This window comes from Lissotriton vulgaris, chromosome 3_1 (assembly GCF_964263255.1).
Source record: "Lissotriton vulgaris chromosome 3_1, aLisVul1.2, whole genome shotgun sequence".
Classification (NCBI taxonomy): Eukaryota; Metazoa; Chordata; class Amphibia; order Caudata; family Salamandridae; genus Lissotriton; species Lissotriton vulgaris.
This window is the reverse complement of record NC_141689.1, coordinates 59,976,249-59,996,895: the sequence shown is the minus strand read 5'-3', so window position 1 is coordinate 59,996,895 and position 20,647 is coordinate 59,976,249. Positions and strand designations below refer to the sequence as shown.

At 46.2% G+C, this 20,647-nt stretch overlaps 1 protein-coding gene across 2 annotated transcripts in view; it reads right to left on the bottom strand.

Annotated features, from left to right (window-relative positions):
• Positions 1-2,741: 2,741 nt before the first annotated feature.
• LOC147725947 (uncharacterized) overlaps positions 2,742-20,647 on the bottom strand; it is a 142,864-nt gene continuing 124,958 nt past the window's right edge. For both annotated transcript variants that reach the window (XM_086960072.1, XM_086960073.1), the window contains 2 exons: positions 9,590-9,770; positions 2,742-3,133 (listed from right to left, as the gene is read on the bottom strand). In XM_086960072.1, coding sequence (XP_086816198.1) covers positions 2,936-3,133; positions 9,590-9,770 — 379 coding nt within the window. In that variant the 3' untranslated portion in view covers positions 2,742-2,935. The remainder of the gene's footprint in view (positions 3,134-9,589; positions 9,771-20,647) is intronic.

Genomic DNA, 20,647 nt, shown 5'->3' with positions numbered 1-20,647 from the left:
ATATTGTTTGGCAACTGTAATTTTGCAGGTATTTGCATTTTATTACAACCTGATGGTTGCCATGTGGGAAAGCTTATACCGAACACAGTAGCATCTATATTGGTTATGGTGACAAGCCAAATGATAGAGGTTATTTACTGGCTGTTTATTATGAAAAGTTACACTAAAGGCAGTAAGCCTGACATTCATTCTGTAAGCGTATGTTAAATTTAATAGGCATTTCAGGGTTGATGGTCCTGACTCCGTAAAAATGCCTAAAGATAGGTATTTTGCTAAATGGAATCTCCCAGATTACCATAGAGGCAAGTGGTTTGGTTTTGGTTACACTTTCCGACAAACCTTGCATTATAGAAGATTTCCACTGTGAGACTGTTAGATCCTCTTATCAGATAGAGAACTTTAATTTTGGAATTTGATGCCAAATCTCACTCGGACTCACCGGCTCACATTTCTGGAGACTTGTGGGATACAAATTCCACCATGCAGTGATTGGTGGAATTTGGCTGCAGTCACCAAAGTCCGCAAGTGGATTGCAATGGTTGGCTAGGGCATACTGACGATAAAAAACATAAATAATGCACACATCAATTTATATATGTATGTATATATATGTATAGATACATAGAATGCCGTTGGGTCAGCCTCTACTGTCATTAGGCTGTCTGAGTCTCATTTACACTGTCATTTCACCCACAACAGCGTACTGGAGATGGTAGTGTGAAGTTAGGGTTCTTCACCTCTTCATAGATGACACTGACGCTGAGGTTCGAGGGAAGTCTATTTATTTAATTACAGAGCACCGCAAGAAGAGCACCAAGCGTCTTACTCTATCTGCGCTCCAGTCGCTCGCACATGCGCACATCGCCTCTCGCGCATGCACACATCGTCCGCCCTCACGTCCTTGCGTGTTGCGTCATCACGCGACCGTTAGGACTAGAGCGCAACACTACAGGTAGTGGTTCAGTCAAGATCAGTCATTGGCACTCATGCAGTGGGAATTACAAAACTTTCGGAACACCAGAAAATAAATGTGTTACAGTATCCGGGCTAGAGGCCAGTCCATATATTCTCAGCTTTCTCCTTTTATAGTTCCCCTTTAATTTATTTACTTTTTATTTAAACTTTTCTTAAGCGCATACTATATCTCCCCAGACAGTGCTAACTGGCTGCTTGATTGCCATTCATTTCATATGCAGTGTGCCACCTACCGCCCGGCCACTTCCTCTAACCTGGTGACCATTATGGAATGCTGTTGTCCACTGTGTATCATTGTTCTACCTCTCCATGATGGTCCTAAACGTGGCAGCCATGCTTGAAATTTAAGAAATGATATTATAGGTACAATGCCACAAAGACAGACAACCGCTGCTATGTTTAGTTTTGTTATTAAGGAAGTATTTGCCCACCGTGTTTAAGCATTCTTTTTATTTACCTTCAATATGTGTGTGTTTCCTTGTTGTTGGGTCAGAGAGGGGATGCAAGATTGAGCCAGTGGATGGATGAATGGATGCCTGAGTGGAAAAAAGAGGGACAGTGCATGTGTAATGACTTATTGAGTGCTTACATTCTTCAGTGACACAAAAGACTTCCCATACATCTGCCAGTCTGAATCCATGCCACACGTACCTCTTTCTGCATTAATCCTTTTCCATACATCTTCCAGCCTGAATCCATGCCACACCTACCTCTTCCTGCATCAATCCTTCCCCATACATCTGCCAGCCTGCATCCACCCACCTACTTCTGTCTGTATCACTCATTTTCCATACATCTGCCAGCCTGGATCCATCCTGCACCTACCTCTGGCTGCATCACTCCATTTACATACATCTGCCAACCTACATCCATATCTACCTCTGTCTATATCAATCCTATGCCATACATCTGCCAGCCTGCATCCACCCACCTACCTCTGGCTACATCACTCCTTTTCCATAATCTGCCATCCTGGATCAACCCCACACCTACTTCTGCCTGCATTACTCCTTTTCCATACATTTGCCAGCCTGTATCCACCCCACACCTACCTCCGTGTGCACTACTGCCTAGCTGTACATGTCTCAGCCTGCTCCTGTTTTAGTCCACAGTTGACTCTGCTCATTCCGCTTCCTGCCCTCACCCAGCTCTCCAAAACTGCACCCCTCCTTGCTGGTTTTCTCTCTGGATCCACCTCAACCTGCCCACACTACTATGTGCACACACTTCTCCAAGCTTGCTCCATTTCTGTACCTCTGTCTGCAGAACTTCTGCCTACCCAACCTCCTCCCAACCAGATTCTACTTGAAGCTCTAAGTCACTCCCCATGTATAACAAGAGCAGCCTATTTGCCAATTAGTAGATAATCTTTCCCACATTGATAAACTGAGCATCTTTGAGTTTGGGCAATAACATGAATTAGAACATGGTGAGAGCTTGATTGAAGGGAATTAAGTGGCTCAGGGCTAGCAATGGCTGGAGCAGACCTCCTGCTCAACATTGCAGTTGGAGTCCCTGTGGGTGTGATCTTCCCATAGCCCTTCTGCCGCGTGCCACAACTGTTGTCAAAGGCCATCACCCACGTTATTGGTCCTTGCCTGTGGCTCAGGACTTTAACAACCGTTATTGCCTCCGCAAAAGGCTGCATTTCTTAAAGCTCTTGAAGGTTTAACCTTCTGAAACAATGAAATCATAAAACTGGTATTATCTCACATAGATGCTTAGCTCAAATAAATGTTTAAACAGTAAATAATAAAATACCTGTGAGCATTTTAGATCATTTTTATTTTGCATCAGTTACTCTGGCTACACATTTGTTGTAAGCAGTTAATTTCACTTCCAAACATCTCCTTTTGACAATCTGGTTTCCATTGGAGTTGCTTCACTTCAAGGTGACGTGTGGCCACCTGTATCCATGTGTATAAGGCATGCTGCATACACATGGATGTTGTAGGTGCATCTAGGCATCTTCTTGCTTAATTTTGATGTCAAACAAACAGGCCCCCTTCCAAGTGCCTGATATTGTGGTCTCACAACCGAACATGGTGATGATGTTGGCACGGTATGGAACATCAACCGTGGCTTTCGTGGCCTTGGCGATTTGACGGACAGCCTTTCCCGGCTCTACTGCAAAATCGGATTTGAGAACGAAATGTGTCTGCAAAACAAAGTGATGGAGCAAAAGTTACCTTCAGTGGAAAGACCTAAACAATGCACATTTCACATCATGGCATATGCAGTGCAGGTAGAAACCACTCCATGCATCCCTTTTCTTAGGTACCCGAAGAACATTGTTGCACAGTCAATATGTTGATCTGACCAAAGTGGAATCGAGTATTTCAATCATTTTACAAAGCTATTGTTCAATATTTATTGTCTATTATTATTATTGTTGTTGGAACAAAATGTTGTTTTTGCACTTGTGCAAAAACAACATTTTATCTTTCTATAGTTACGTTATTGTAAAAACATCTATTGCCTTTTACAAATCAAAGGATTTGTGATATATAGTTCTTAGCAAAGGTACTTTGGTAAATCAAAAATTGAATTATCCTTCCTTGCCTTTCTAGTTCTTTCTTACTTGCTGCCTTCCTTGCTGCGTTCCATATTTTCTTCGTTGCAGTTATTTTCTTTCATTTATTCTTTCTTTCTTTTTTTTCAGACTCAGGGAGGTAGACATTAGGCGTCTTGCTTTATCATGGAGTCTGCCCTTTAGTTTAGATAGTTTTCATTCGGTTGAACAGAGAGCAATCCAGCCTACCCTTCTGGATGAGTCCAGCAAGGAAACAACAGGGTCTCACTTCTCTTGCACATAAGAGACTTCACCGAGATGAGACCAGGCTTAACTTGAGGGCCTTCATAATATTATAGTGCAAGTAGATACTTGGGGGTGAACCCTGGGAAGTGTTATTTCTTGTGGGACACCCCCGCGCCGCACGGCCACCAGCTGCTGCGTGTGCCCCTTGCCTGCCCTCTGCCTCGCTGCTGCCTCGTTTGCCGGTTGCCGGCTGGCGCCGCTGCGGTTGTTTTTGCCCTTGTTTTGTCTAAAATTTGTGCCTGTTTTGTATAATTTTTATTTCCCCCGTGTTGTGGTTTCCTTCCTTGTTGTCCGCCACCCTCCGCCCTCCCTTCCCGCCACCGCCGCTTTTCCCCGCCCCTTTTTCTTTTCTGTACCCTCCCCGCTCCCGCCTCCCAGCTGCTCCGCCCACCCGCGCACTTCGCCTTAAATGGCGACCGTGCGAACGCGCAGCGGGCGCGCCGATTGTGCGCCGAAGGCGCGCCAAAGGTAAGCCCGTCTACGCCCGTCCGCGCCTGGACCGCGCCCAGTGCCAGGACCCCTGGCCCACGAAGACCCCGACCGACCCGCCTGACGTACTCCGCCGCCACCCTCACCGCTCTCAACACCGGCCGACTCCCAGAATGCCATCAAGCCACTCCACGACGTACCCACGGACCCTTCAGCTGCCACGCCTGCAAGTTCACCTGCATCCGGACCTGCCTCGCACCAGCACCCACCAAGCCGAACACCAGCAGCACCCACCTCAAGTGCATCCTGCTCAACACCCGCTCCGTCCACAGACACGCCATCGAACTCTGGAACCTTCTAGACACCACAGCCCCTGACGTTGCCTTCCTCACGGAGACCTGGATGAACGCCTCTTCAGCTCCCGACATCGCCATCGCCATCCCAGAGGGCTACAAGATCGTCCGGAGGGACCGAAACGCCAACCAGATGGGAGGAGGCATCGCCATCATCCACAGGAGCACCATCCGTCTCACGACCAGCACCGACAACTCCCTGACCACTGCCGAACACCTGCATTTCCAGATCCACACCAACCCGAACACCACCCTCAGAGGCACCCTGATCTACCGACCCCCTGGTCCACGCACACAATTCAGCGAGGACATCGCCGACTTCGTCAGCCCACATGCCCTCCCCTCCGCTGACTACATCCTCCTGGGAGACCTCAACTTCCATCTGGAGAACAACAACGACCGCAACACCAGCACCCTGCTCGACAACCTCGCCAACCTGGGACTCAAGCAACTGGTGTCCACCCCCACCCACCTCGCCGGACACACACTCGACGCTGTCTTCTCATCCAGCAAGGACATCGACTTCAGCCACGCCACAGAGCTTCAATGGACGGACCACAGCTGCGTCCACTTCACCTTCAAGAAAACAACGACCCACCACCACCAGCAACAGGCCGCCCGCAGAAGCTGGAACAAGATCACAGCAGACCAGCTCGCCACCTCCCTGAGCCAGCACCCTCCTGCCAGTTCAGCGAACCCAGCCAGGCCGCCGACAACCTCACGAAGTGGATCAGCAACTGCGCGGACGAACTCGCCCCTCTGAGGACCCCGCCCAGCAGACCCGGCAGCAAGAAAGCCCCATGGTTCACCGACGAACTCAAGAGCTCCAAGAAGAACTGCCGAGCCCTCGAGAAAGTCTGGAGAAGGGAACCGACACCGGACAACAGGACCTCCTTCAAACTTGCCACCCGGAAACACCACCAGCTGATCCGCGCCGCCAAGAAAACAGCATTCAAGGACCGGTTGGACAACAACGCACACAACTGCAAGGAACTCTTCAACATCGTGAAAGAGCTTTCCAACCCCAGCGCAGGAAACAACGACATCACCCCATCGCAAGACCTCTGCAACTCCCTCGCTTCATACTTCCACAACAAGATCGCGGACATACACAACAGCTTCAACAACCAACCAACGCACACCATGACCGAACAACCACCCCCCACCACCACCCTCCACGCCTGGACCCCGATCAGCACCGAAGACACCATCCGCACGATGAACTCCATCCACTCCGGATCACCGACCGACCCCTGCCCTCACCACGTCTTCAACAAGGCCGACGCTGTCATCGCACCCCACCTGCGAGATATCATCAACACATCCTTCAACACCACCATCTTCCCTGAGAGCTGGAAACACGCCGAACTCAGCGCTCTACTCAAGAAACCAACAGCGGACCCCACCGACCTCAAGAATTACCGCCCCATCTCGCTCCTCCCGTTTCCAGCCAAAGTCATCGAGAAGACCGTCAACAAGCAGATGGCCGCTTTCCTCGAGACGAACGGATCCCTCGACCCCTCACAGTCCGGCTTCCGAGCCAACCACAGCACCGAGACCGCCCTCATCGCCGCCACCGATGACATCCGAGCCCTGATGGACAACGGAGAAACAGCGGCCCTCATCCTCCTAGACCTCTCCGCGGCATTCGACACAGTCTGCCACTGCACCCTAGTACGGCGCCTCAGCAACGTCGGAATCCAGGACAAGGCGCTGGAATGGATCATCTCCTTCCTCGACGGAAGAACACAGAGAGTCCGCCTACCACCGTACAAGTCAGAGGCCACCGAAGTCATCTGCGGCGTCCCCCAAGGATCATCTCTGAGCCCCACCCTCTTCAACGTCTACATGAGCCCCCTCGCGGCCATCGTACGCAAACACAACCTCAGCATAATCTCCTACGCCGACGACACCCAGCTGATCCTCTCCCTGACCAACGACCCCGCCGCCGCCAGAGCCAACCTGCACGAAGGGATGAAAGAGGTAGCCGAGTGGATGACGACCAGCCGCCTGAAACTGAACTCGGACAAGACGGAGGTCCTCATCCTGGGCTCCTCTCCCTCCGCCTGGGACGACTCCTGGTGGCCTCCCGCCCTGGGCACCGCACCCAAACCGACAGACCATGCACGCAACCTGGGCTTCATCCTGGACTCCTCCCTCTCCATGACCAGGCAAGTCAACAACGTCTCCTCGGCATGCTTCAACATCCTACGCATGCTACGGAAGATCTTCTGGTGGATCCCCACCGAGACCAGGAAGACCGTCACCCAGGCCCTTGTCACCAGCCGACTGGACTACGGCAACGCCCTCTATGCCGGTACCACCGCCAAGCTCCAGAAGAGACTCCAGCGGATCCAGAACGCCTCAGCCAGACTCATCCTCGACATCCCACGAACCAGCCACATCTCCGGACATCTGAGAGACCTTCACTGGCTCCCCGTCAACAAAAGAATCACCTTCCGCCTCCTCACCCACGCACACAAAGCCCTACACGACCAAGGCCCGAGCTACCTCAACAGCCGAGTCAACTTCTACGCTCCCAAACGCCACCTCCGATCCGCCAACCACGCCCTCGCCGCCGTCCCCCGCATCCGAAGAGCGACTACAGGAGGAAGGTCCTTCTCCTACCTGGCCGCCAAGACCTGGAACTCCCTCCCGACCGACCTGCGCCTGACCCAAGACCACCTCTCCTTCAGGAAGAAGCTGAAGACCTGGCTGTTCGAGCAGTAGCGGCTCCTCCCCCCCCCCCCCCAGCGCCTTGAGACCCTACGGGTATGTAGCGCGCTTTATAAGTGTCACTGATTGATTGATTGATTGATTATTCCTGGATGTCAATAAGGCATTTGATTTGGTTAAATGGCCTTATCTGTTTCTGCTTCTTCCAAGAATGGGATTTGGGCCCTGTTGCATTAATTGGATTAGACTGCTATGCCGGAAACCTTCTGCCAGAATAAAGATTAATGTCAGCATGTCCAGGAGTTTCCCAATCGGAGGAGAACGAGACAGGCATGCAGTCTCTTCTCGATGCTCTTCGCCCTTGCAATAGAGCCATTTGTGCACCTCATGAGGATACATGCCCGAATATGGGGCTGGACGTGAGCCTCGGGATTGTAAGAACGTATATCCGTATATGCAGATGACATCCTACTTTACCTGACCTGCAAGGATCAATAGCTCGCCCAAGTTAGTGAAATATTCCAAATATTTGTAGAGATCTCAGACTTTGCCATTAATTGGGAAAAGTCACTCCTGTTTCCCATGGGGGGATGGAGACGAATGGGCCTGATGTCCCTACCAGTATGGGTGGAACACCATAGTTGTAAGTTCCTGGAAACATCGATAACTAAAATTGCAGAATCTCGTATCTGAGCTAATCTTAAACTGCTGCTTCAAAGTCTAGAAAGGGACGTCAGACATTGGAGCATTCTGCCCTGTTGCTGATGGGCAATACTGTTGCAGTACGTTCTGCAGAATTGCACTTCTAAATTACCGAAGACACTTGTGCTGCACATAGATAAACTTACAAAGGACGCTGCTCTGGATGGGGGACAGTCCTGTTTTGCACTACAGACACTGCAATGAGCGAAATATGACAGAGTTACTGCATTACCAAACCTGCAGAAAAAATGAGCCAGCGCATGTTGCAGTAATAAATGACTGAATGTATTTGTCAAGAGAAGATCCAGCAGTGCAGGTGGACAAGTGGAGAATGGGAGATCATAGCCATATGCATCTGTTGTATTACAGTGCTGGACACATGGAACAGCCTCTGTAGAGAGATGAAGTGGTACAAGAGACTCAAACCAGATATGCCCCACTGGGAGGGAATTAGACTGAGATGGATGACTAGTCTTCAGGGCTTCTCATGGTGGGAAAAAGTAGGCCTTGGTACACTGGCCGAGGTATGGGATGCTAATGACACTCTGCTCATCACCTTCCCCAATGATGAGAACACCAGAAGAACTAACTTACCCTCCTGCATGACCAACGTGGCCAAAATGATGACGAAAAACTGCCTGAATCTCAAAACTGACAAAATTGAGCTGCTGATCTTTGGAAACAAGAGCTCTCCATTTAATATTTTTATTTGTGAGATTTGAAGAGGGCACAGCTACCCCCTGAGGGGGTGTCCGGGCGCTGAGGCTAAACTTAAGGTGCAGAACTAGTAAGGGCAGAAAATGTCAGATAGGACTAGGTGCTCGTGGGATTTCTCCGGGTGGCCATCCAAACTAGGACCCACATCCACCCCACAGACCACACCAGAAACTTCAGCATCATGACTTGCCATGCACATGAGACACACATTCACCCAGGCCCTTATAACTAGCAAACTTGACTACAGCAACACACCCTATGTTAGCATCTCCAACCAGGTCAAGCAATGACTCCAGTCTATCCAAAACACAGCTGCTAGATTCTTCTTAGATGTGCCTAGGAGCACTTACCTCACTGAGCTACACTGGCCACCCATCCAGAAACATTGCCAATTCAAACTGATCGCCCACACCTACAAAGCCCTCCATATGCAGAACCACGATACCTCAGCGGCCAACTTCAAATGTGCCATCCATCTAGAAAGCTACTCTAAACCTCTATCACCTTTACATGGGTCCCCCGCATCTGCAGAAGCAAGTCAGGAGTGGCTCCTTCTCCTTCATCGCCACCAAGACCTGAAAAGGAACTTCCTCAGCACATCAAGACAACTTCTTCGCTAATAAAGTTTCGCAAGAAATTGAAGACCTGGCTGTTCAACTAGGAGTTCCGCCTTGCCTACGTTCCAGCACCTGGATATCCTCACGGGTGATAAGTCATGCCATACAAATCGACATAACATAACAATGTTTATTGATTCAGTGTAATTTTGAGATGCGAAATTGTCACTCACACATTGCAATGCAAGTACTTAGTAGGAGGCAGAATAGAGAAACAGATAATGGCATGAGTTGACTGAAACAAAGTATATCGGTATTCGACAAAACAGCAAAAGAAATACACAAAGATAGAAATATCATACCTCAGTTTTATTAACCTCAGTAAAACTCCAACGATGAGATGTGGTGGTGGTTGCAGACATACGGATGCTTCCTTTGCCCACAATGGGGAGATCAGATTCAAAAGTTGTTTCAGCTTCAACACTGAACTCAAAACCATGTTCATGGGTAAATGTACTCGCCACACTTTCTACCTTGTTAACCCTAAAAAGTTGAAGGGAAGCATGGACTTTTAGTTCATGTACGGAGGGCGATTCAGAACTTCAGATGAATGTATTGGAAGGCATAGGGCAAGATATAAATTTTACATTTAATTTTATGTCAATTGGGTAGTAGAGAACATTAGAAAATATACAATGTAAAAACACAAGTCGATAACTAATAGCATTCATAAAAGTTTTACACACATTATTGTATACTTTGGGATAAAGACTGACAAACCTGATGGAGGGATGACATTATCCTTCAGTGACATCTCTATACATTTGCAATCAAATTCTACTCATGAATTCTTTCCACCAGCCAACAACAGCATCCAGTTGACCCTCATAACCAGAGTCCTGCAATTGACACAAGCTGGTTTATCAAGGTGGTCTCAGACTCTGTGAAAGCTCACACAATATGTGAATAACTGATCTACACAAGAGCTTCATTAGGGTTAGTCTAGCAAAGTAAGGCAAGGCCAGGCAAGGGGCCCGGTGCAGCATGCACCTATGCAATCACCATGACTTTTCACACTGATCTAGATATAAAAGAGTACTGAATTCTGGGAGTCCTTGGTAAACTCCTATAGTTCCCACTCCTATCCCCAAGCCACTCAGTAGCAAAAATATAAGGCCGCTGTTTGGCTGAGGATTGGATTTGTGCTGCCATCAGGGGGCACAATCAGGGCTTGAAAAAACAGCATATTTCCACACACCAGAGGTCAAAATATACAAGAGCCTTTCGGAAGTGATCCTGACATGTGAGATTCTTGTCTCCACAAGACATTGACTCATAACTAGTTCTAATAAGATATGCCCCATGCATCTCTACTAAGAATTCCTGCTCTATAAGATATTCCTACCATCCCTCTACACTGGTGCACTAGTGCCTGTCAAGCACAAGTGCTGGGACCCTTGCACCATGTTGCAGGGACACCTTCCTGCACAAAATGTAGCCTCTGAGGCTTTTTTCTCCTTGTAACGGCTCCTCTGGAAAGGTGCAGCATTTTGAAGAATTCCCAGGGTTACTACTGGTAGTAAATCTGGGCATGCACCAAAAACCAAGGGTGGATGCGGGAGAAAGTCCACACTCCACCCTTGGAATGCCATCCCACTGCAGAGTAATGCCAAGCAGCAACTTGCTCTGCCGTGGGTTACTCCAGATTTACAGTGTCGCGCAGAGCCATGACCGCCGACTCTGCATGGTAAAGCTAATTTCACTTGAGGGCTTGCGCTGCCCTTGCATTACCTTGCGTGATGCAAGGGCTATGCAAGCCCTTAGTGAATCTTAGCCTTAGTTTCTATCCGCCTGATTCATCAATCTTTTTTGCGCTTGCAAAGGGCCAGATTCTGAGAATCTGGCCCTTTGCGATTGCAAATTTTGCATTTGGGATGTAACATCCCAAATGCAAAAATCGCTATTTAGAGACTCGCAAATTTGCGAGGAATAGCATTTAAGGAATCTCTATTAGAGATTCCTTAAATGCTATTCTTGAAACATTTTAAAATTGCGAATTCGCAAATTTCGGCCGCTATTTACCGCGAGGTCAAACCTCGTGGTAAATAGCGAAAACTTAGAAAAATGCTTTTAAAAGTATTTTTCTCAGTTGCATGTTACACACACACATGTCCTTTGGACATGTGTGTGTGCAACACCTGTGTCAAATGTCATTTGCGGGGTGCTACAGGGTGTCCTTTGGACACCCCTGGCACCCTTCAAATCGCAATCTTATTTGCGATTAGCAAATTGCTAATCGCAAATAAGGAATACTTCCCATTCATTCATGTTTTTTTTTATTCATGGACAGATTAAATGCATTGACATCACAAGCAGAAGAGGCTAGCACAGGTCACTGATCATTTGCTCTTCACATCTGCAGGCCTGCAGAGTTTCCAAAAGTTCACAAGGACATAATTCTCGGCCAAGTAGTTTACTTATCACTTGGGTTTAGAGAAGAAATCAGGCAAACTAAACTCTGACTAATTTCTAGTCACAAATGTGAGGCGATGAGGAGAAATCTTCAGGATTTAAAGGATACCTGTCATTTTCACTACCCAGGGCGTTTTGGTGAATCGTCAATGCAGTAGGCTTATGTGTTTGCATATTCAGGACACATTTGCTTTATCCATCTTGATTGTTTTAGAACAATATAGACTTATAGACTGCTGTAGCGATCTATATCGGCTATTAAAGGCCCGCTCCAGCGTGGGACTTTAACAAGGGAGTGGGACTTTAATAGCCAGTATAGCCCAGCTACGAAGGGCTATAAGGCGATTAGAACATTCTGCCACTAGAGGGCAGAATGTTCTAATAAATTAAACAAAAGCCTCTCTGAGTTCGAGGGGTTTTAAAGGCGTTTGTTCAAACAACATTGGAATGTTGCTTTGCAGTCCTTTACCGCACTTAGAAGCACGGAGCACTCATTGTCTTCAATGGAGTGCTCCACATTCCAATGGTCTAATAGACCTTATAGAACTCAACTTTTGGTTAGCTGATTTTGAACTTCAAATTGGTGGGTCCTGAAGAAATGTTGTTCCTTTTGGATGTTTCAGGTCCATTCAAAGGTGGCAGGCCATCCCACACTGTTTCAGCTTATGTATTTTGGTTGGGATATTCCCTCAGCATTCAGATAGGTCTCAATTTCTGATTCCAAAAAGTCACTGGGTAAGGCATCACCCTTTTCTATGCGCAAGCCTCTTTTTAGGTATGGCCTAAAGACAGAGTTAGCTGTCTTGCCAGTCTCATGTTTCCCAAAAATATAACCAGTCCAATGTTTTCCCCAAAAATATCATACAAAAAACACATACATATATGGGCCTCTCAGTCAATAGTCTTTCACCATTAGTCTTTTCATTCTTACACAAAAAAGGTTCTTTTCCAACAGAGGCTACAATAAAGGTCAATGGACCAGCTCAGTTTAGCCGGTCCTTTGAGGGGCTGCATTGTGCTCTTGCACATGTCTACTTGAACCTAAAAAATTGTTACCCATGAATAAAGCATTTTAGACACACACTCCCCAGTGAATGCTAGTCTGATTTGAAGCCATGCCACTCACTTTCTGATTGAAAAATGGTTGAACACAAATTCAACTTTTTAAACAGTTGTATAGCTCAGTGACTGCTAGTCCTTTTGTGAAGTACGGTGTCATCAACTATTTCCATAACCTTCAACACATATTGTAAGCTGCAATGTTGACTCATCAGTGTCAACAAGCTTTGTATTATCTATTGATCCTTTTCAGAAACAAGCACAAGGCATTAGAGTAGCAAGATTCTATATGAACTTTCTCGGTTGCAGCCACACCCCTTCAGCTTTCCATCGCTATTGCACTCTTCCGTGACAATCTTTTTTGGCACAATAGAGCAACTGCAGCTTTCCATCTCCATTGTACTTTTCAGTGAGGGCCTCTGTTGGTAGTTGAGTATAACAACTTTTCTATTTACTTTGTACTCTTGAGTGAGGACATCTGCTGGCGGAATCGTGCAACAAGCTTTCATTGCAGTCTGTTCTGAAGACCTCTATTGGTAGCACAACACAACTGCAGCTTTCAATCTTTATTGTGCTCTTCTGTGGGGACCTCTATTGGTAGTATAGCAGAACAGCAGATTTCCATCTCCATTGTGCTATTCTTTGAGAACTTCTGTTGCTAGTTTATCACTACTGGTGCTTTTCATGTTCATGTCCATGTCCATCTCCCTCTCCATTACATTCTTCTGTGTGGACCTCTGTTTGTAGTATGCACCTAATGCAACTGCTTCTCCATCTCCATTGCATTCTTCTGTGAGGACCTCTGTTGGTAGTATGCACCTAATGCAACTGCTTCTCCATCTCCATTGAATTCTTCTGTGAGGACCTCTGTTCGTAGTATGCACCTAATGCAGCTGCTTATCCATCTCCATTGCATTCTTCTGTGCGGACCTCTGTTAGTAGTATGCACCTAATGCAGTTGCTTCTCCATCTCCATTGCATTCTTCTATGAGGACCTCTGTTGGTAGTATGCAACCTAATGCAGCTTTGCTTCTCCATCTTCATTGCATTCTTCTGTGGGGACCTCTGTTTGTAGTATGCAGCTACTGCAGCTTTGCTTATCCATCTCCATTGCATTCTTCTATGAGGACCTCTGTTCGTAGTATGCACCTAATGCAGCTTTGCTTCTCAATCTCCATCGCATTCTTCTGTGCGGATCTCTGTTGGTAGTATGCACCTAATGCAGCTGCTTATCCATCTCCATTGCATTCTTCTATGAGGACCTCTGTTCGTAGTATGCACCTAATGCAGCTTTGCTTCTCAATCTCCATCGCATTCTTCTATGAGGACCTCTGTTCGTAGTATGCACCTAATGCAGCTTTGCTTCTCCATCTCCATTGCATTCTTCTATGAGGACCTCTGTTCATAGTATGCACCTAATGCAGCTTTGCTTCTCCATCTTCATTGCATTCTTCTGTGAGGACCTCTGTTGGTAGTATGCACCTAATGCAGCTTTGCTTCTCCATCTCCATTGCATTCTTCTGTGCGGACCTCTGTTCGTAGTATGCACCTAATGCAGCTTTGCTTCTCCATCTCCATTGCATTGTTCTGTGGGGACCTCTGTTCGTAGTATGCAGCTAATGCAGCTTTGCTTCTCCATCTCCATTGAATTCTTCTATAAAGACCTCTGTGTGTAGTATGCACCTAATGCAGCTGCTTCTCCATCTCCATTGCATTCTTCTGTGCGGACCTCTGTTGGTAGTATGCACCTAATGCAGCTTTGCTTCTCCATCTCCATTGAATTCTTCTGTGGGGACCTCTGTTGGTAGTATGCACCTAATGCAGCTGCTTCTCAATCTCTATTGCATTCTTCTGTGCGGACCTCTGTTGGTAGTATGCACCTAATGCAGCTGCTTCTCCATCTCCATTGCATTCTTCTGTGCGGACCTCTGTTGGTAGTATGCACGTAATGCAGCTGCTTCTCCATCTCCATTGCATTCTTCTGTGAGGACCTCTGTTGGTAGTATGCACCTAATGCAGCTGCTTCTCCATCTCCATTGCATTCTTCTATGAGGACCTCTGTTGGTAGTATGCAGCTAATGCAGCTTTGCTTCTCCATCTCCATTGCATTCTTCTGTGAGGACCTCTGTTCGTAGTATGCACTTAATGCAACTTTGCTTCTCCATCTTCATTGCATTCTTCTGTGGGGACCTCTGTTCGTAGTATGCACTTAATGCAGCTGCTTCTCCATCTCTATTGCATTCTTCTGTGAGGACCTCTGTTGGTAGTATGTACCTAATGCAGCTTTGCTTCTCAATCTCCATTGCATTCTTCTGTGCGGACCTCTGTTGGTAGTATGCACCTAATGCAGCTGCTTCTCCATCTTCATTGCATTCTTCTATGAGGACCTCTGTTGGTAGTATGCACCTAATGCAGCTTTGCTTCTCCATCTTCATTGCATTCTTCTGTGGGGACCTCTGTTCGTAGTATGCATCTAATGCAGCTGCTTATCCATCTCCATTGCATTCTTCTGTGAGGACCTCTGTTCGTAGTATGCTCCTAATGCAGCTGCTTCTCCATCTCCATTGCATTCTTCTATGAGGACCTCTGTTGGTAGTATGCACCTAATGCAGCTGCTTCTCCATCTCCATTGCATTATTCTGTGAGGACCTCTGTTCGTAGTATGCTCCTAATGCAGCTGCTTCTCCATCTCCATTGCATTCTTCTATGAGGATCTCTGTTGGTAGTATGCACCTAATGCAGCTTTAGTTCTCCATCTTCATTGCATTCTTCTGTGGGGACCTCTGTTCGTAGTATGCACCTAATGCAGCTGCTTCTCCATCTCCATTGCATTCTTCTGTGCGGACCTCTGTTCGTATTATGCAGGTAAGGCAGCTTTGCTTCTCCATCTCCATTGCATTCTTCTGTGAGGACCTCTGTTCGTAGTATGCACCTAATGCAGCTTTGCTTCTCCATCTCCATTGCATTCTTCTGTGAGGACCTCTGTTGGTAGTATGCACCTAATGCAGCTTTGCTTCTCAATCTCCATTGCATTCTTCTGTGAGGACCTCTGTTTGTAGTATGCACCTAATGCAGCTGCTTCTCCATCTCCATTGCATTCTTCTATGAGGACCTCTGTTCGTAGTATGCAGCTAATGCAGCTTTGCTTCTCCATCTCCATTGCATTCTTCAGTGAGGACCTCTCTTGGTAGTATGCACCTAATGCAGCTACTTCTCCATCTCCATTGCATTCTTCTGTGCGGACCTCTGTTGGTGGTATGCACCTAATGCAGCTGCTTCTCCATCTTCATTGCATTCTTCTATAAGGACCTCTGTTGGTAGTATGCAGCTAATGCAGCTTTGCTTCTCCATCTTCATTGCATTCTTCTGTGTGGACCTCTGTTGGTAGTATGCACCTAATGCAGCTGATTCTCCATCTCCATTGCATTCTTCTGTGAGGACCTCTGTTCGTAGTATGCACCTAATGCAGCTGATTCTCCATCTCCATTGCATTCTTCTATGAGGATCTCTGTTGGTAGTATGCACCTAATGCAGCTTTAGTTCTCCATCTTCATTGCATTCTTCTGTGGGGACCTCTGTTCGTAGTATGCACCTAATGCAGCTGCTTCTCCATCTCCATTGCATTCTTCTGTGCGGACCTCTGTTCGTATTATGCAGGTAAGGCAGCTTTGCTTCTCCATCTCCATTGCATTCTTCTGTGAGGACCTCTGTTCGTAGTATGCACCTAATGCAGCTTTGCTTCTCCATCTCCATTGCATTCTTCTGTGCGGACCTCTGTTGGTAGTATGCACGTAATGCAGCTTTGCTTCTCAATCTCCATTGCATTCTTCTGTGAGGACCTCTGTTTGTAGTATGCACCTAATGCAGCTGCTTCTCCATCTCCATTGCATTCTTCTATGAGGACCTCTGTTCGTAGTATGCAGCTAATGCAGCTTTGCTTCTCCATCTCCATTGCATTCTTCAGTGAGGACCTCTCTTGGTAGTATGCACCTAATGCAGCTGCTTCTCCATCTCCATTGCATTCTTCTGTGCGGACCTCTGTTGGTGGTATGCACCTAATGCAGCTGCTTCTCCATCTTCATTGCATTCTTCTATGAGGACCTCTGTTGGTAGTATGCAGCTAATGCAGCTTTGCTTCTCCATCTTCATTGCATTCTTCTGTGTGGACCTCTGTTGGTAGTATGCAGCTAATGCAGCTGCTTCTCCATCTTCATTGCATTCTTCTATGAGGACCTCTGTTGGTAGTATGCACCTAATGCAGCTTTAGTTCTCCATCTTCATTGCATTCTTCTGTGGGGACCTCTGTTCGTAGTATGCACCTAATGCAGCTGCTTCTCCATCTCCATTGCATTCTTCTGTGCGGACCTCTGTTCGTATTATGCAGGTAAGGCAGCTTTGCTTCTCCATCTCCATTGCATTCTTCTGTGAGGACCTCTGTTCGTAGTATGCACCTAATGCAGCTTTGCTTCTCCATCTCCATTGCATTCTTCTGTGAGGACCTCTGTTGGTAGTATGCACCTAATGCAGCTTTGCTTCTCAATCTCCATTGCATTCTTCTGTGAGGACCTCTGTTTGTAGTATGCACCTAATGCAGCTGCTTCTCCATCTCCATTGCATTCTTCTGTGAGGACCTCTGTTCATAGTATGCACCTAATGCAGCTGCTTCTCCATCTCCATTGCAATCTTCTGTGAGGACCTCTGTTCGTAGTATGCACCTAATGCAGCTGCTTCTCCATCTCCATTGCATTCTTCTGTGAGGACCTCTGTTGGTAGTATGTACCTAATGCAGCTGCTTCTCCATCTCCATTGCATTCTTCTATGAGGACCTCTGTTCGTAGTATGCACCTAATGCAGCTGCTTCTCCATCTCCATTGCATTCTTCTGTGAGGACCTCTGTTGGTAGTATGTACCTAATGCAGCTTTGCTTCTCCATCTCCATTGCATTCTTCAGTGAGGACCTCTCTTGGTAGTATGCACCTAATGCAGCTACTTCTCCATCTCCATTGCATTCTTCTGTGCGGACCTCTGTTGGTGGTATGCACCTAATGCAGCTGCTTCTCCATCTTCATTGCATTCTTCTATGAGGACCTCTGTTCGTAGTATGCACCTAATGCAGCTTTGCTTCTCAATCTCCATTGCATTCTTCTATGAGGACCTCTGTTCGTAGTATGCTCCTAATGCAGCTGCTTCTCCATCTCCATTGCATTCTTCAGTGAGGACCTCTCTTGGTAGTATGCACCTAATGCAGCTGCTTCTCCATCTTCATTGCATTCTTCTATGAGGACCTCTGTTCGTAGTATGCTCCTAATGCAGCTGCTTCTCCATCTCCATTGCATTCTTCAGTGAGGACCTCTGTTGGTAGTATGCACCTAATGCAGCTGCTTCTCCATCTTCATTGCATTCTTCTGTGAGGACCTCTGTTGGTAGTATGCAGCTAATGCAGCTTTGCTTCTCCATCTTCATTGCATTCTTCTATGAGGACCTCTGTTGGTAGTATGCACCTAATGCAGCTGCTTCTCCATCTCCATTGCATTCTTCAGTGAGGACCTCTGTTGGTAGTATGCACCTAATGCAGCTGCTTCTCCATCTTCATTGCATTCTTCTGTGAGGACCTCTGTTGGTAGTATGCACCTAATGCAGCTTTGCTTCTCCATCTTCATTGCATTCTTCTTTGAGGACCTCTGTTGGTAGTATGCAGCTAATGCAGCTTTGCTTCTCCATCTTCATTGCATTCTTCTATGAGGACCTCTGTTGGTAGTATGCAGCTAATGCAGCTTTGCTTCTCCATCTTCATTGCATTCTTCTGTGTGGACCTCTGTTGGTAGTGTAGAGAAACTGCTGCTTTCCATCTTAATCTGTCTCCATCTCTGTCTCCTTCCACTTCTTCATGACCATCTCCGTTTCAGTCTCCTTTTCCATCTCCATCTCTACTGTACTCTTCTATGAGGACCTCTGTTCGTAGTATGCAGCTAATGCAGCTTTGCTTCTCCATCTCCATTACATTCTTCTGTGGGGACCTCTGTTTGTAGTATGCAGCTTTGCCTCTCCATCTTCATTGCATTCTTCTGTGAGGACCTCTGTTGGTAGTATGCACCTAATGCAGCTGTTTCTCCATCTTCATTGTACTCTTCTGTGAGGACCTCTCTTGGTAGTATAGAGAAACTGCTGCTTTCCATCTTAATCTGTCTCCATCTCTGTCTCCTTCCACTTCTTCATGACCATCTCCGTTTCAGTCTCCTTTTCCATCTCCATCTCTACTGTACTCTTCTGTGAGGACCTCTCTTGGTAGTAGAGTGCAACACGTTTTCAATCAACATTGTACAGCTGTTCCGTGCAAACTTCTGTTGGCAGTATAGCATACATACACCTAAAATACTTTGCAACAGTAAAACTTTGAGACACTTTTGTCCTCAGTGACTGCTAATTCCTAAGTATAGTAGGATTTCATAAATGACTTTCATAACACACATTTAATAAAAGTTGCAGTGTCGACTCGTCACAAATCGATACATTTTGGTATATTTCCTTATTTTTAAAATACCTAAAGTAGCAAGAGTGGATTGGCACATTTCTAGTTTGAAGCCATACACCTCAGCTCTGTGCAGACGAACAGTTCCCCACAAACTATACTTTGAAACAATTGGTACTCCTCAGGGATTGCTAGTCACTATGTATAGTAAGGTGCCATCAACTATTGCCATAACAATATTTATTGTAAGGTGCAATATTGACACATCACTACCAACCAGCTTTGGTATCATTTGTATCCTTGAGAACAATTAGCACAAGCCATTGGAGTAGTATGAGTGCATATACCATTTTTTTTAATTCAATCCACACCACTTCAGCTTTGTGATTAACATTTTAAGCAACTGTATCTCACTTGAGAAAGATCTCAAGTAACAACTTGAGCAACTACAGTGGATTTGAATCCTTTGCGCGTATGCCAATACACTGGTGTTGCTGTTAGGAGTGTGCGCATTGTGTGCAAACATTCCAGGATGTTACAGTCCTCCCAGAAAAGTTGTGCAGTTGCCATTTTCCATAGGGGTGCACATCTCAATCCCTAAAAAGAAAGGACAAGTTTAATGGTGGAAGTCTGTTCATGGGAAATCAGAAAAGTGATCTTGCTGAAGTTAACATGTTTGTTTATTGCACTTCTGATAGGAAAACTTGAACCTAGTTGTAAAGCTGTTCTGGACGTATTTTCTCAAGATATCACTGTTGTGTGCCCTTTGCGTAACTTGCACTTCCAATGTGTAAATTGAAAGCAAGGAAGGGCTGTGAAGCCATTGTGCTTTCTAGGAGGACTTCTGTTGGCAGTATAGTGCAAAAGCTTTTCTTCGCCATTGTAGGCTTCTATTAGAATCTCTAATCTTCATTGGGAAAAAGTAAGGCTGGCCTTTTACATCTTTAGATTAAATGGAGACCCATCTCCTAGTCCACCGAAGACAAAAGCACATAAGAGATTTCTTCTGCAGGGCAAGACAAAAATATTGCTTTGCATGATCATCAAAATAGCCTTATCGATTATTAAAAATAATCATAAAAGCATCAGATACAACAGATAAGAACATTGTTAAAGTTGACAAACATTAAAAGGCAGTATATAACAAAAAAATCGATTTTGCACAGCTATTTTTAGAAAACTTTGAACACTATAACAAGAAAAAGAATTTACAAAGCTGGTTTGTACAATTTTAAACCATCAAGTTTAAGAATCTGTTTTAAAAATGCCCTTGTGAAAGGTTTATAAAAAGAGCAGAAAAAGACAAAAATGCTTTAGCATTTGCGCTGAAGTCTCATCGCCAGGACAAATTAAGAAGGAAGCAGAATCATATTGCCCAAGCAAAGATTAAGATCTTATAGACCCCCGCTGAAATTTTAAC